The sequence below is a fragment of the Neolamprologus brichardi genome, chromosome 10 (genome assembly GCF_056152115.1).
Source record: "Neolamprologus brichardi isolate AB-2024 chromosome 10, ASM5615211v1, whole genome shotgun sequence".
Lineage (NCBI taxonomy): Eukaryota > Metazoa > Chordata > Actinopteri > Cichliformes > Cichlidae > Neolamprologus > Neolamprologus brichardi.
Window position 1 is genome coordinate 19,242,976 of NC_142113.1, and position 16,642 is coordinate 19,259,617.

The window sequence follows — 16,642 nt, forward strand, 5'->3', positions numbered from 1 at the left end:
GAAATTGAATTAGTCACTGGACAATTGCTGCCATCTAAAGGTCAGACGGTTACCTATATTTATAGCATAGCTGAGGGTATGTACAGCACTATAGTGCTATAATATAATTTCTTCTTGTAAAAACAAGAACTTATAAAAAGACTATATGTTACCTGTAATGTAACAGCTTTTTAAAGACACAAAACAAACAATGCCTGCAATCATGAAATTTCTCATATTTTAATGAGCTTCACAAAGTACAAAATTAATTATAGTTTGCTTTTTTTGAAAACTACCCTTGTAAGCAGTCCTCCATGGCCTTCAGCTCCTGTAATTCATGGCAGTGTGGACCGCAGTGAAGGCAGAGAAGTCGCCTGACCTTGGGGATGACGGAGAGAGCTGCCCCTCTGGAACCACTGGGAGAAGGAGAGGAAAATGACGCAAAGGTTGTTATTTCTACAAATAAAGACAGTCAAAAACAGAACGTGGTAGAAGCTATGAGACTGTGAAGCTTTAGGCACTTGGCTCAGGTACGGTTTGTCATCTTATTAAACGAAGTATTCTAAGTTTAGGCAATTACTCTGACAGCTGCAGTGTGACTGCACATTTAGCACTAGACACTAAAAAAGAAGGAACGCAACCTGAAATTTTTTTCTGCCCACTCTCTGCATAACTTTTCTCACCCATTGAAGTGTAGCTGTGCTAATTTGAAGAGTTGTCGACCCAGTTCGACGCTTTCTTTTCCAAACTGGGAGGCAATGGCTACAGCGCTTCGCTCCAGATGGGATGCTGCACTATTCCAGTCACCTACAGAAACAGCAGAACACAAACAAAGCAGTAAGAAGACTGCAAAGAATATGCACAGATGCTTTTTGGAGGTTTTTTTTTAACTCCTCAGGGTGTTAAAAACACAAACACCATTAACCACACAGCTCATATGCAAATACTCCACATCATTATTATGCGTACCCATAGAAGCATAAGCTCTGGCTGTGGCATCAGCTAGCTCCCCCTGTAGTGGGTGTGCCTCTGCAAGGATGAGACCAGACTGACACAGAGTCTTTTTTAGCAGTCTTAGGGCCTCACCTGGGGGAGGGTAGAAGAGAAGAATCACATGACAGTGATGTATTTCTATATTTGACTAGATTTGGATGTTTATTTTTTATTTATTTTTTTACAAGCACCTGGCCTGTCTGTCTCCATGAGTTCCACAGCCTTCTCCAAGTTAACCCTGATCTCCTGCAGACTGTTGTTCACGTCAGATGAGGACATACAATGACTGCAGGATGAGCGTGAACATACAAATCCGGCTTCTCTGTCCTCACTCCTTTTCTGAAAAGTATTTACAGTATTTTTAAATGATTAACATGGAAATGTCAACAGACATTGGGCAAATGGCCAGAAGAATTGACGGATCGGTTTCCTTTAAAATTCTTTCATTTTTTTCCCCCTCGTATCTAATTCAGGCTCATGGAGGGCTGGATATCAGCAGTCGTAGGGCGAGAGGCTTGGCATACGCTGGACAAGTCGTCATTTGGTCACAGGGGAGAAATAGACCACAATTCACACTCACATTCACACATATGGTCAATTTAACATCACAAATCAAAATAATCCCGTACATGTTTTTGGACTGTGGGAGCAATTCAGAGTGCCCAGAGAAGACCCACAAAGACATGCCACACAAAAAGCCTCCAGTCGGCAAGTGGATTCAAACCCTTGTGAGCTGTGAGGCAAACCACTGCACTTATTGAATTTAGGGTCACAGAGGGGGCTGGAGTCTATTCAAGCTTTCATAGGATGAAAGAAGGGGTGCACCCTAGACAGGTTGCCAGTCTATCACAGGGCTAACACGGAGAGACACACAACCACACAATCTGACATTTAAACGTACGTCGAGAATTAGAATTAACAATTAACTAACCAGCATGTTTTCAATTGCAACACTGTGCCCCCCATTAATCCTGAAAAAAGTAAATAATGATCTCATACTTTGAGAGATCCTTTGCACTTGATGCACAGGAGTCCAAGATCTCTGCCCTCAGTGCCTGGCTCCTGCTGTCTGGGCTCCTCCATGTCCTGCTGCTGTTGGCTACAGGCCTCACACTGACACAAGAAGTAGTACTGCTCTTGCAGAAGACGACGGCGTTCCTGGGTCACCATCCTGCTGCTATGAGGACCTGAAGGGAAAATAAAATGAATGTTGAAAAATTGCTTTTATACACAAGGTTATGATACCATATTGATTCTAATCTATCTAAATGTTCCATCGTACATCATACCATAGCAGTGCAGGATCTCTTGTCCAGGAGTGATGAGTTTGGCTGCTCTGACTGTTACATTGACTCCCTGCGCCTTGTGCCTCCATTCAGCTTCACCCCCACTGAAGTCTGCAGACAGAGCTGAACCAGAAGGCTCAATAATGCCTCCAGTGCTGAACACCAGGCTGGTGTTGGGGCAGCAAGAGTGATTGAGAAGACTAAGAGTCGGGAATACTGCAGTAGCAATGCGAATTTCCCTGTTGGACTGCACCGGTGAGTTTGTTGCTCCTGTGAGATGCAAAAAGCCAAAACAAAATGCAATTATAAAAAGGGACCTCGTGCGTAGTCGACACTACAGAGTATTCACAGTTGCAAAAATCAATAAGAAAAGTTTTATATATATCCTTAAAATCCTTTTGAAGCAAAAATCTCCTAAATTTTCTGGTTGTGACATCCTAAAAGTAAACCTCTGTGGTCTTCTATGATAACCTGAAATTGAATTTATGACCCAACGAGCAGTGTAAACATGTCCCATCATCCAAGCATGTTTAAATTGAGTTCATCTTTAACTTCATTCTCACCCACATTTTTTTATTACTGTCTTCGTTCCACTGAGTTAGAAAAAAAAAGCAAAGTGAGCGCACTGTAAATCTTCCTCTGAAAACGTCTGCTGTGCCGTCACACCTGAAGCAGCTAAAAAACGACTTTTATGCCAGTGGAATCGTTTTTAGTTGTGTCAACCATCAATTTCATCAAAGAGGGAACACGATTTTCTTTCTCATTTTTCTGCCTCTGACACGCAGCTGCAGCTGTTTATTCTAACTACACTCAATCTGAGCCAACTTAACAACACATTTTGCACCTGCAGTCACCTGTGTCTTGCAGCACGACTATTGCCTGGGCGTTACACCTCAGCTGTAGGATGTGCTGTAGAACTGCACTTCCCAGCATCCATAGCTCTGCATTCCAATCAGCGTCTCCTCCCTCCTTGTTTGGTCCGTGTGGGGTATGGCTCCATGATACAGGTGGTGGTCCTGCCTTGCTGAGCTTCAGGTAGAGTGTTGCTGCGGTGACCGCACACATGAAACGCAGAGCAGGGCTGTGATGATTCAGGTGGTGCAGCAAGTTATACACATTCAGGTAAGAGCCCCCGCAGGATGACGTAGAAGGATCACTCGAGTGATTATTAAAACACTCTTTGTGCTCGTCTCTGATTGGCTCCCTTGCTAGTAGAAAGTTTTTTAACCCTGCCTTGAGAGCTACCCTCAGGGCGAGCTGTGACATAACGCCCATCGCCATCAGATCTGCTCCCAGCGCACACTCCCAGCGATGATGTTCTTCCCAGGCTTCTTGCTGACAACCAGTTGAACAGTATCGACTGTAGCTACACCTGTCACATGGTACAAGAATCAGCGTTTCAGTCAAACACCTATGGCAACGCCTGTCCTCCACTCCAAACAACACTTCTCTCTCTCTGCCGTACCGTCCCACCTTCCCTTTCACCTCCTCCATTCCTGGTAGGAGGACACAGCTGTACGGCCTCTCAGTGAGAATCACCTCCCCGGCGGCTATTCTATTTACAGCCACCAGGTGTCGACCTTTCTCCACAGTGGAGTCAACAACAACTTGAGGACAAATCCCAACTGTGAGAGGCCCAACAGATGGTGAATTTGCTGTGTCTGAACCTTTACAATCGTTTGAGGCAGGGTTTTGATCATCCTCCCTTCCCTTTTCATGTACAGAGTGATGTTTAAAGCACAGAGTGCGGCGGTCCTCCAGTTTGTGTAAAAGATGAGAGGGATAGCCATTCTTCACGGCTCTGTCAATGTCATCAAGGCATTCCTGAGGAAAACAGAAAAGCTGGAGCGTAAACCATCACAAAATCAAAGACTGTGAGCAAAACATAGAGATGACAGACTTTTTACTAACTCATGAATTCTGCACTGAACCAGAGGGGTAAGGCTTAGAAACCTGTCATAAGAAGACTGAGAAAAGGAATACTGGAGGCATTTTTTAAGGACAGTAAGCAGTGCTGTGAATGCTACATACAGATTGTACACAAATAAGCACTTTTATCATTCTGACCCATTTCACACGCCTGCTAAGCTGTTGCAAGGTTTTACATATGAAGTATGATTCTGCCAGTTACAGCTCTGGCTATGGTTAGGTAGCCTAGCTATCATAATGATGGTCTGTGCACTGTCTGTCGAATAGGCAGCTGAATTAGGGGGGTCAAAGAAGGTCTAGTCAATGTACTGACACACACATAATTCACAGCTCTCTGTTCTCATCAAACCTGCTGTTGTCTATGCAGAGGACTTGGAAAAGAGCAGTTTATATTTAGGCCAACATGAATTTGAGAGAATTTTAGTGTGAGGACAGCATTTGAGTTGGTGTGGTGGTTGTGATTAGATTTGCTTTAAGTCTGATGTTGAGAGTTTGTACCACACACTTAAACCCGAGATTGACAGTCAATGTGATTCAAAAATAGTTTGTTTAGTCAAGGGACCGAGTATATATTGGAGAGATAGTGTACATATACTGGAATAAGGATGTTTAAGATGGTGCACGCAGAAGGAAAAAGGTGGAAGACCACAGTGAAGATTCATGGACTGCACTGAAGAAGGATGTTTAGAGGGTTGGTATGATAGAAAAAGGATGTCAGGGAAAGGCTGAGATGGAGACAGATGATCTGCTGCAGCAACCCCTAAAGGAAGGAGGAGTAGAAGCAGAGGAAGGAGAAGAAAAAGACTCTGCTATGATTCCAAGAAGAGAAGTTCAAGAAAAAAAACAAAAGAGTTCATTTTGTTCTGCGATCTGAACCTTGGATGAATTAAATATGCAGTAGTGCATTCTTTCCTTGCTGGATAGGTTTACTGTTGACTCATGGCACAAACATTAAAAGCCACTGCGGGTTTAGACCTATAATCCCGGTGATTAAGGTTAGGATAATTAACTAGTTTTGTTTTAACTCTTTCTTAATCCATTAGAAGGACCCTTTCTGAACTGAGTGGTTCCTCTCATATGTCAGGTCTGCTTATAGAACAAAATGACTGTGTTTGCACCAGATATTAGTGAGGGTGGTCTCTACTTATAGAGCTACGCTTGGAAAAACCTGAAAACTATTCTAATAGTCGTCAAACCACGTCTTTATTGACATATATAGAGGTGTCAAAACTCCTCATTAAGGATACCGGGGAGGTTGTTAAATGTCATCTTTATTAGAGAAAAGAGTTAAAGCCAAACCAGATGGGGTTAGGTTTAGACAGTTATCAAGATTTTGCTAAACATGCACAACTTCATAAACTAGAATATCGAATTCACGCTTCCCATTTGAAGGTGTTAAAAATTTAATAAACTGATAATAACTTATTTGACATGTTAGGCTTAAACATGAGAAACTGCAGGAATTACTGCTTTTTAACTTCGCTCAGTTTAACTTTTTAAAAATCTTTTTATTCCTGTTTTTTGGCAGATTAATGTCCTCCCACACACACTTCCTAACAATACAGGCTTATTATACATCAAGTAATGGAGAGCAGGGTTGTTACTGTGGACTCAGCTTGTGCTTCAAAACTCTTACCTGACTTGTGAGGGGAGAACAGTGTGGAATTAGCAGTCAAAGGTGTTTTATAACAGCTTCAAAAGTAAGTAGGATAAATGAATGCCCTGTACAGTTTTGACTTAATCCTAGTGCCTGGCACAAGTTTGAGAAATAGGGTATTAAAAAATATTATAATGCCCGATATTTTTTTATTTAATGAATCATAAAAAAATCATTATAGAAGATGAGTTCCTGGTTGCAAAGCACCCACAGAGGTACAGTGACTTATAAATGGTTCCAGGTAAAGCTTCTGTGATGGAAACAGGTGTGATGTGAGGAACATGAGTATCCTTCCTGTTGGCCACAGCAAGAAAGTCTTCAGCATTGTTAAAAAAAAAGAACACTTATGCAGTCTTGTGTGCAGATCATCAACCATTTGCATGAGGATTTGAACCAGCACATTTTTCTCTGCAAGCTTCCTACAGGCAATTGTAGATCACACCATGACAACACTAGCCAACCACTGAACACAGCTGGTTTTAATGGTGAAGGTGGCACAGACTCACCTGGTAGTGCTGCAGATGGTAGAGCGTAGCAGAGCGGTTGGCGTAGCACAGAGACAGCTGCTCCGAAGTACTGGGAGCAAAACAGATGCCCTGTAATAACAGGAGACAGTGGAGGTAGGGGTTTATGGTGGGCAGTGTTTTCATGTTTAAGGTGCTTAATATCAAAGGCATGCTTACACTTTTAGAGTCAAAATAAAATCCAGATACACCTCAGATGTAACAGCGATAGTCACCAGCGTAGTATTTCTTACTTAACTTACATCAGAGCTAGTGTTTCACATTGTTTCACTCTGTCAGTGTTTACACACCACTCTGCATTTAATCATTGGTTATTATTAATCTCTGGCTTTATTCCACAGTGTGTCTTTTGTCCTGTCTTCCCCCCAATCACTCCAACCCATTGCAGCATATAGCCACTCTCTTACTGAGCTTGGTTCTGCTGGATGTTTCTTCCTGCTAAAAGAAAGGATTTTTTTAAACTGAATTAAAGTATCTAGGGTGCCTACAGTCCCAGAGTAAGATATAATATTGTTTCAAATTTACCTTTGAATAGTGCAGAGCAGCTGCAGTGTAGTTTTTAGTCTTGAAGCTGGAGTTTCCCCTCACCCTGCATTTGGCTGCTAGCTCTGCATCCTTCTGTACTGAATATAGTGCAGATACTTGCTGCAAGAAGTCCAGATCATCTTGTCTGCAAAAACAAAAAGAACCCTTTAATAATACACAGAAACACAAAATAGGTGCAGAGCACTGTTCAAAAACTTTTCCTGGACTAAAGTCCTGTTCAAGTGGTCCAAGCTGTTGCAGCCGCCGCAGAACTACCAGTCAGTGTAAGGTTAATAAAATTGGTTCGTAGTCTTAAATTCATTGGTACTACATGAGCTGAACTGGGTGCTTACCTCACGAGACTTAGACCACATCTGAAAACGTCATCTATTTCAAGCAGGGACGTAAACTGTTCCTTTAGTTTGGGCTCGAGAGCGCGCCACTTCTGTGCCACGTGATCTTGCCACTGAACGCACGGCAGATTCATTATGGATTACAACAGAACCGCGTCACCCTGCTGACAGGACCGGAGAGTAGTTTGGGTTTGTTTTGAATCAGTTTCACATGAGCTCTCAGCGCTCTCAGCACAGCTGTCACGTTAGAGTGGACCAAACTACAGTTCCCGGCAATATCTTTCACAATAAAATCAAAACTGCAAACCCGTGGCTGTTCAAAGACCATCCTGTATGTGAAAATTGAAAAAATATTCTCCTTATTAGGTTAATGACACAATTCAAACTAATCACATTGTCGTAAAACAATATTTTTCGGTAGTATCCAAAAATAATTCTGAAGCTAGGTTTCATTTTAGAGGTTATAAAATTGCTTTTCGTGACTATTTTCAAGGCGCTTTTCACATTTTGCACCGGAATCCGATGTGCCATATGAAACAATATTCAAATGCTTTTGATATTTGTAGTAATTCTGTGTGAGGGCAGTATTTAAATAAGTAAGTTTTGGAAACATCTGTTTAAAAGTAGTAACATAACTCTCCATACAAGTTGGATTACCTTTGATGTTATTCAGTGTTGTTGCCCCTCGCCTTTGAAGTTTTGTTTTATTCATTTCTGGCTATTATACAAATACACACATAGTGGTGGTCACAGCTTTGTTGAATCTGTTTGTTGTATAAATACAAATAATAGGTTTTATTTATCTAAGTATTTTTAGTAAAAGGGGTGTTGCGTTGTTATTATGCAATATTATTTAAATGCAATTTAGGTAAATGCTGCAGATGTAGTAGTATGTATGTAGTATGTTTAGTTTTCAGACCAGTGCAGTAGCTGCAGACTGAAACTGTCAAATTAATATAATGTAACAGCCTAGCATATCGTTTATTTTGAAGGCGTAAATGTGACATTTCCGGTCTTTTAACGTCTCGGCAAAGTATCGTTTGCCTCTCTCCTATCGCGATAAGTGTCATGGCTTTTTTTGGAGCTACGTACCAGAAAAGCTAAACTCTGCAAGCTTTGAGATAAGCTTCACACGAGAGACATGAACGTACCTCTTACAAAAGGGGCGGTTGAAGTAAGCATAAACCTTAAACTGACTGAGCTGCTGTATTCTCTTTGACTCCGTGTCTCAAGCTTGATTGTGGTGTGGTGTAACTTCAGGCTGCTAGCACTGTGCGCTAATGTTTACCTTTGGTCCTAATGGTTCATCAGCGGTAGCATTACCAGATCAGTTAAAAAAATAAACTTTGTTACCGGTTGATTTAAAAAAAGCTCTAAGAGCAATATTTGTGATGAAGAGCAAAAACAATGAACAGAACAATCTATTTTTGGGCTATAATGACATTATAGCTCTCGACAGTTTTTCGATCATATTTGACGTCTAGAGAAAGTGTTTGTCACTATCCACACGAGAAACAGAATAGATGGCAGTTTGTTCAATGGTTGTTACACTGTAACTTTGCCTTAGCAACACTGTAATATGTAATGAGGACAAACAGGCAGTTGGAACTAACGATGGCCATGTGTGTTATTATTGATGTCCAGGCCCTCTGCAAAGGCTTAGATGTGGACAAGCCCGTGCTGCAGCTGCTGGTGAGTGGCTCTGTGGAAACCCACTTGTATTTCAGATTACATGATATGCATAGAAGGCTCTATTATAGCATAAGTACAGAGTATATGTGAGTATATATGAGTTATAATTACAATACCATCTGGAAACTAAAGAATTTAGTTCTATTTTTCGACTACTTATATTTTTTTTTTGCAGTGCAACTTGACTTAACATTCAAGCACAAACACAGAATAAAGACAGCATTTTTTTTTTCAATTTTGTGAGTAAAGGTTTAATACAAGTATTCTACGTGTATTATTTTGCATTATGTTTAAATACAACTATATATCATTCAGAAATTGTCACTAATTGTTTTTTCAATGCAAACATTTCTTGTTAGTGTGTGGGATTTTTTTTAATTTCTTTTTTATATTAACAAGCCAATAGTGGGACATTTCATGATTTATTCAGTTCAATTAAATGTAATTTATATAGCACCAAATTACAACAAGATTAGTCTGATCCAGTTTTATGGCGAGTATGCCAGTGAAAATTTTGTGGTTTTATCTTTAATAGTTGTTGAGATCTTCATGTTCAAACATTTACTCAGTTGCCAAAATGCATGCTGCAAATGGATCAACAGACCATTTTCATTATCTTGAAAAGTATTTGAAGGTAAAATATCTCTGTAATCATTATAAATTTCCAAATGTCTGATCATAAAATCTTTATGCAAATCTGACATAGTCAAGCAGAAGGCTCACGGTGTTTGGAGATTGAATGATCCAGTGATGTCATTGTGAACTTGAAACACCTTTGCCATTGCAGATGGAGACATAATAGAGATTGTACACGATGTATCAACAAGAACCATCTGATTTCAAAATGCTTTAATTCCACAGCCACATACTGTTAGAAAGAGGAGATTTGTGAGTTTCATGTGGTTGCTGGTAGGTAGCAGTGACTACAGACATGCTCACAAAAGTATGAGACAAGTTTAACTCGGCAAGGAATATGTTGTATGGACATGTTACATATAGAGGGGGACACATTGAGAACTTGTCAACAGTGAAAGTTTTGTATGTAAAATTTTATGTACAATCCATGGATTTTTTTTGTTACTGCAAGCTTCTATTTTCATTACCTGATTAAAAATCAGATGATTCTTTTTGTTACGCTCTGTATTTTTTCAATTCTTTGTTAAATTTGTAAAATGAATGAGCTCGCATCTCATCTTCTGATTTCATTGTATGACGGGCTCATTTTGAGCTGAGGCAAAGAGTGTTAACTCTGTCTCATGTGATAATCTCCTCTTCATCACCTCTACAGTAGATCGTTTAGCATCTCATCTGTCCTCTGCTCTCTCCTGTTCTCTCCTCCTCTCATCTCTCCTACTCACTAAAACAGCACAGTCAGCACATGCAGACAAAATGCCTTTTTTTTCATTAGTCTGTGTTATGCCTGTACTTGTGTGTTAAACAAACACACATCAAACACAGGTGTCCACTGTACCTGTTTTGTGATTAGAACGTTTGATAACTTCTCAGCTAGGCTAGCTAGTTAAACGTTTCCCTTCTTTACCACCCAGAGCTTACAGATGAGGCAGTGGCGCCCTTAGGTCCTGACTCATCTGCTATCTCTGTGGAGATGTTCGAGGCAAAGGGCTGTGTAAATAAATGCCTGCTTGTTATAATTGATTTTATTGCTTCTTTGCTGTCATGTGTAAACAGAGCGGTTTAATGATTTCTATTAATATATCTTGGGACCTTTTGTTGTTTTGATTTTGACATCTTTCCTTCCCTCTCTGTTTGTCAGAACATCCGTCAGATCAGTAATGCCTCAAGCCCTCCCAGGTTCCGACTTATGATGAGTGATGGCCAGCACTCTCTGACTTGTGAGTGTCCTCCAGTAGTACAACAACTTTTAAATTTGGAAGTGACACCAGAAATAAAAGTCAAAGATAATGTGCAGGTCTTAAATACTGAGATATAGCCAGTTAAACTGTGATATTTCTTTTTCTATAAATTATATATGAAAGTTTCTGTGTATTTTTGTGTCTAGCTTGCCTGCTTGCTACCCAGTTAAACTATTTATCTGAAGAGAACCTCCTGGTACCAAACTGTGTGTGTTTGTTGAAAAAGACCATCAACAACACTTTGGCTGATGGCAGGTATGTGTTGACTCTTTATTTCCTTTCTTCTTTTGTTTACTCATGTTTTCCCATTTGGTATAATTTTCACTTTGCTCCTTTTTTTTGTTCCAGGCGTGTGGTTGTTGTTATGGACATGGATATATTAAAGTCAGCAAAGGAAACTGGGGGGAAGATTGGAAATCCCACTCCTTATAATACAGATGGTATAGTACTTTTAAAGTGTGCATGGATGAAGGTAAGAAACTATAATAAAAAGCCTCTGGAAGCCCCTCATGGTGTTTGTTCCACTTTTAGGTAAGACTTCATCTCCACAAAAGGTGTCATCAAATACCCACTATGTTCCAGAGTCCCCTCCGTCTGCTGCCATGCCTGGACCCTCCTATAGGAACTACAGCTGTGAGTTTTTTTGTCAAACACTTTGTATATGAATCATGGTAATATAAGATAATACTGCTGCCATTTCCTGCTTGTTATTTAGTCACTTGTGTGGCAGAAGCACCTTTTCATTGTGTTGACATCAGCACTACTTTATATCTCACTGTATCAGAATAAATCACTTATAGTGCAAAACAATGTCTTTTGAGAACCTGAAGAAAAAGTGAGTGTACTTATTCATTTACAATATGTGCCATCAATTATATGATATGCAGCACTGTGCAGATGCTTTGAGGAACCCCTCATCTCCTCATATTTTGCCTCCAAGCAGCCAGATTTTCTTTTAGGTTTTTAAGGTGGTCTTGAGCAATAGTTCTCGTGTTTTTTTTCCTTTGGGTGTTGTCTGCATTTTCTATATTTTTTCAGTCAGTCCTTGTAGCTGAGCATTTTTAGAGGAATGTTTTTTTTGAGCCACTTACACAGACCTATCGATCATTCATGCATAAAACAGCAACTTAGCTCAATATATGAACCAGTTTTGCATCTGCACATGACAGGCAACTTAGCAAAGAAATAATTTTAATTAGTATTTGTAGTTGAATCCCCCAAAAAAACAAGCCAAAATTTGAGATGCATAAAGTGGTAGTTTTGCATAAGTAGACGCAGGATCCAAAAGTTGCATCTGGCCCTTCATTTGAACCATCTACTATTCACTGAAGCCTCATCAGAAATGGTCTCAGTGGAAGGGTGGCTGTCAAGAAGCCATTCTTAAGGAAGGTAAACAGGGAGAATAGGCTGAGGTGTGCTAAATTAAATAAGAACTGGACTGAAAATATATGCCAACAGATCTTATGGAATACAAATGGGACATTTTTGGTCAATATTTATGGAAGAGGTCAGAAGAAAGGTACAACAGAGAGTGTCTACAGCCATCTGTAAAACACAATGGCGGCTCTATCATCCAAATGAGTCCTTTGAATATTCCTTTAAGAAGCCTGAAGAACTATTCCTGAAGACTTCTTAAAGGAATTATGAGAAAACTTGCCAAAGATTTAACATGTTTTAAAAGATGTGAGAACTCTGTCCGTTAACTCTCGAAAAAACAGAATTAAGTGAGTTTGCACATCTTTCAAAAAATTTACTGCAGCTATGTCCCATTTTCCTAGCAGAATATAAAGAAATGAGGAGTGACTCAAGACTTTTGCACAGTACTGTACAGCCATGTTTAACTTTATCGCTATTTGCTATCTATTTCCCCCCTCAAAGTGACTCGATCTGCTGTGTGTGTGTGTACTGCTCACACATTCGGGAAACAACAGCAGTAAAAGCTTTGCTTTCAGAATGATCAGGATGAAGCTATTAATAGTAAGGCCAAAAACATGATCCAACAAGCTGCAACATTAAGACGGCCTGCTATATATAGTGTATGATCCCGTCATGCTGTGTAAAAAGCTCTGGTGTCATCATGTGGTGTTTGGTAGGACACCACTGGGTTGTGGTTTGGGGCCTTTGTGGTTTGGGCTTGTTCTGGTGAATCCAGCAATTGCTCAACATGATTGGTTAATGCCTTAGGCCCTTTTCAGTGTTCCTGGTGTCAGTACCGAGCAGTGGGGTGCATTGTCTGGCTGGAGGAGGCCACTGCCATAAGAGGGATTGTGCTTGGTCTCTAACATTATATATGTAGGTGGTGTCAAAGTGTGCCAAGGCCTGAGGTTTTCCTGCTCTTGGATTATGGATATCATTACTTGCTTTGCAGATTACAGTATTTAATTACCTCACTGATTTAAAACAAGTCCTAATTTAGCCGTACTTACCACAAGGTCTTTAATGAGCTACAAATCATTTTTGTCATCTACAATTCATATATTGTAGTGGTATAGAGCACCTAATCATGTGTGTATAATATTAACAGGGAACAAAGGAGGGTTTTGTTTTAGCTTAAACATACAATATTTGGTCCAGTTATTTCAGGGACAATTAGAATATTATTTCTTAATAAAACCTAATCTTGCCAACAGAGGGAGCCAAGCACCCTTTAAGCAAATGCTGCTGACAGTTGATTTGCAGTCTTCTCACTGTTTTCACCCCAAACTGCAGCTATAATTTGGTGGAGAACAGACTTGGAAAGACATTGCTAACCAAACAGTACATCCTGATGTCCATCCCTTTGATATTCATAGCAGTTCGGTGTTCAAAGGCTGTAGTCTGGGGGTGGGTTAAGAACTAGATAAAGCAGGATCATAAAGCACACTGTGGTAGCCACAGGAAATGCTAAATGAATGGTAGACTGAAGTCGCTTTAGTCTAAGTACCTTTTTTCATAACACGTTGGGTACTTAAATCATATTTACAGCTCAGCCATCAGAGCGGCAAACTATCTTGTTGCCCACTGGCCACTGGGGGAGTCCATAACTCACTTCTTCCTCTATTTTACCACCAACCAGAGTTTTCTAACATTTTAGGAGCCCCAAATGATATTCGCTTTCCTGCCACAGTAGCTGTTGCCATGTATCATGCCTAAAGTAGTCTGCGTTTTATTGGATCTGCTTTTATTAGCTTAGCCTTTGTTTCACTCAGTTGTTTTATACCACCACCAACTACGCTTAGCATTGACATTGATTTTGTTATGTGGCAGAAACATACCCGATAGTCCTCCCCGGTGGAGGGTGTAGGCATGTGGGTGGATAATGAGTGCTTAGTATATTGCGCGTGTTTGTGCATGTGTAGGTGTGTGTCTGTGTGCTCGTGTTGTGACTGAGGGAGCTTGTGTAGGCCGGTGGCTCCTCCAGTTCATGGCTTCATGAATATTGTGTTGTGGACTGAATCCTGTTGTAGCAGTGCTCACGGAGAATCGGCGCGGGGGGGTTGAGAGAGAAGTCAACTAATTTGACTCAGCAAAGACGAGGCTCCGCATTAACTAGTTCATCAGACTCCTTTCCTCATTACATCCTTTGATCTGCGTTGCTTCAAAGATTCAACCTGATAGATGAAAACTGCTCCTCTATTTAATTGTTCTGTTGATGAAGGGGTCTTGTGCATAAAGTCTCAAGCCTTTTCTCCTTTTGAATGCGACTTAGTGATTGATTGTTTCATTATTTTTCTAAATTGCATTCTTACTAAGTCGATGCATTTTTGAGCTTTTCCAAGACTGCTAAATGCCACAAATCAAGCATTTCCATTGAGCTTTGGGTTATGTAATGGCTCAGGGGGCTGTTGTTGTATTTGAGGGTTTTGATTCAAACCTCTGTGCAGACGTCCCAGTCTTTGAGCAACATACTGACTCCCTGGGTGCTTCCATTTGGCTAACTTGGCTCATTACTTCTTTCAATTATGTCTCTTTCTTGTACTGTAGCTCCGTGCAGCAGGGATCCTATTGGCAGAGAAGCCTAAGATGCAGGGAAGAGACACAAAGATGTAGGATATGTATTTACCAAACAGCACATCCTCTTTAACTCTTACACCATTTTCACGAGATGGCTATCACCCATGTAGAAGTAAGGTTAAGAAATATTAAAATAAACATTTTAGAGGTATTAACTGAAACTCTACGACTGCTGCTCCGGTGCTTTATGTAGATACATATGTAGATATATTCATACATTAGAGGAGGGATGTCAGACTCTCTTTACATTTTGGGCCACATACACTACACTTTGAACACTTAACCAGTGAAACGACATGATAAATTGTTAAAATTACAGAAAAAGTTCTAGTAGCTCCATGCCTAGACTGGTTTTCTTAATTCTCAGAAAATGTCTTTACTGTGGACCCACTAAAAAAAAGGAAATTTCTTTAGTTGATAGAGGACACCTTTCATGTGGGCCAGAAGTCTTTGGTGGGACAATTCTGGCACCACTGCATTAGTACATAATGAAACAAAACCCATTACTAAAACAATAGAAAAGGATGTCACAGTGAAGTTTATTAATGGTTGGGCCAAACAATAATTCAACGTGCAGCTTTATACGACATACATTTCTCCTGAATGAGCCCAAATACAAAAACTTAACATACATGTTATCCATTTAAGAACTGGAACATATTTGATGATGCAAACCTAAGATCAGTTCTAAAATCACAGACCAGAGGACAGAGAGGACAGAGGAGTGAGAAAGTGGAGGAAGCGTACAGTAATTGGCTGAATGGAAAGCTGCTGTAGGCATTGTGCTCTGTAGAGACTCCTGACCTTTGACACCTTGGGAGTAGGAGGATGCTGTTAGAAAGACTTTTCCTGTTGAAGATTTTGTGGCATTTATTTTAAGTGTTTTGAGCGTCTAGTTGTTTGAGAGCACCTCTTAGGTTCGCAGTCCTCTCTCACTTAAACAGAACAGAACAGAAAAAAAAACAAAAAAAACAGCAGTAGGTGTGAAGTCAGAGGCCACGACACATTTGTTACAGGTAGTTCTGTGCTCCCATTTAAATATTCATCAGCAGCTATCTATTGAAATAGAGTCTTCTCAAACTGCTTCGTAGATGATATTTAAATTCCAAAAAGATATCTGCACTCACTAAAGTGCGGTTAAAATAATATCCATAATTCATCACTAACCATTCTCTGTAGGTTTCTTTTTTCCCCCACACAACTCTTTCCCTTTTGCCCTCACTCTGATGAACACACACACACACACACACACACATTTTCATTCTTTCTCATTCACGTTCTCTTTTTTTGTTATTATTATTTCCTTTTCATCCATACTGTATATTCCCCTCTTAGTGTATACTCATCACAGTCCGCTCTTTAACAACAGGAACTGTCGAATATGGTATTGGCATACATATTAGAAGCCTGCATTGATCTAAGCCACAGAAAACGAGCATCCTTGATAAAGCTCTGCCCCCTCTTTGCTGTTTTTCAGTCCATTCCCGATTCCCACCACCTATCATCTCCTCATCTTCTCTTTCGCCACCAGTTCCCTCTTCCTAACTCTCCATCCAGATAGCGTGTGTATGAATATTGATGTTAATTACCCCTCGGCTGAAAATAGCTGTTCAATCTGTGAATTTCCCCAAGGAATTTGATCATGAGGTGCACACACACACAGAAAGGAGGGTATCATCGAGGTGCATATTTGTTGTGCTTTACAACCGGAGCTTAAATCAGAGGGAGTGGTCTCGGTGGACCTGATTCGCTTTATCCCTGAAAATCCCCGCACACCCTCCTTTCCAAAAAATACTGCTGCTCAATATGGCATGTTATTCCTGCCAAAAGAAGCAAT

The 16,642-nt window shown here is 40.3% G+C and overlaps 2 protein-coding genes across 5 annotated transcripts in view; one reads left to right on the top strand and one right to left on the bottom strand.

The window, feature by feature from the left end:
• Window positions 1-203: 203 nt before the first annotated feature.
• On the bottom strand, window positions 204-8,772 carry smyd4 (SET and MYND domain containing 4). 4 transcript variants are annotated; one of them, XM_035915785.2, is made up of 11 exons: window positions 8,535-8,772; window positions 7,247-7,407; window positions 6,894-7,038; window positions 6,351-6,440; window positions 3,113-4,082; window positions 2,262-2,528; window positions 1,972-2,159; window positions 1,164-1,311; window positions 949-1,065; window positions 663-786; window positions 204-395 (listed from the first exon to the last, which is right to left on the bottom strand). In XM_035915785.2, exons 2-11 carry the CDS (start codon window positions 7,378-7,380, stop codon window positions 272-274), a joined length of 2,307 nt encoding a protein of 768 aa, XP_035771678.2. In that variant the 5' UTR covers window positions 7,381-7,407; window positions 8,535-8,772; the 3' UTR covers window positions 204-271. The 4 variants fall into 4 exon arrangements, with proteins under 4 accessions (XP_035771678.2, XP_006808733.2, XP_006808734.2 ...); XM_006808670.3 differs by having other exon boundaries at window positions 7,247-7,410; XM_006808671.3 differs by lacking the exon at window positions 8,535-8,772 and having other exon boundaries at window positions 3,113-3,630; window positions 3,724-4,082; window positions 7,247-7,562.
• LOC102785766 (replication protein A 70 kDa DNA-binding subunit-like) overlaps window positions 8,279-16,642 on the top strand; it is a 45,551-nt gene continuing 37,187 nt past the window's right edge. Inside the window, exons 1-6 of the mRNA XM_087847354.1 lie at window positions 8,279-8,420; window positions 8,891-8,938; window positions 10,713-10,791; window positions 10,959-11,067; window positions 11,161-11,252; window positions 11,344-11,445. Coding sequence (XP_087703480.1) covers window positions 8,388-8,420; window positions 8,891-8,938; window positions 10,713-10,791; window positions 10,959-11,067; window positions 11,161-11,252; window positions 11,344-11,445 — 463 coding nt within the window. The 5' untranslated portion in view covers window positions 8,279-8,387. The remainder of the gene's footprint in view (window positions 8,421-8,890; window positions 8,939-10,712; window positions 10,792-10,958; window positions 11,068-11,160; window positions 11,253-11,343; window positions 11,446-16,642) is intronic.

Excerpts from the sequence above, each read along its gene's own strand:
- smyd4 (XM_035915785.2), bottom strand. The coding sequence starts at position 7,380 with ATGAATCTGCCGTGCGTTCAGTGGCAAGATCACGTGGCACAGAAGTGG. Across the intron at positions 1,312-1,971 it reads AGTGCAAAGGATCTCTCAAA|AAAAGGAGTGAGGACAGAGA; the intron begins GTATGAGATCAT and ends AATACTTTTCAG. Across the intron at positions 787-948 it reads CAGAGCTTATGCTTCTATGG|GTGACTGGAATAGTGCAGCA; the intron begins GTACGCATAATA and ends CTGTTTCTGTAG.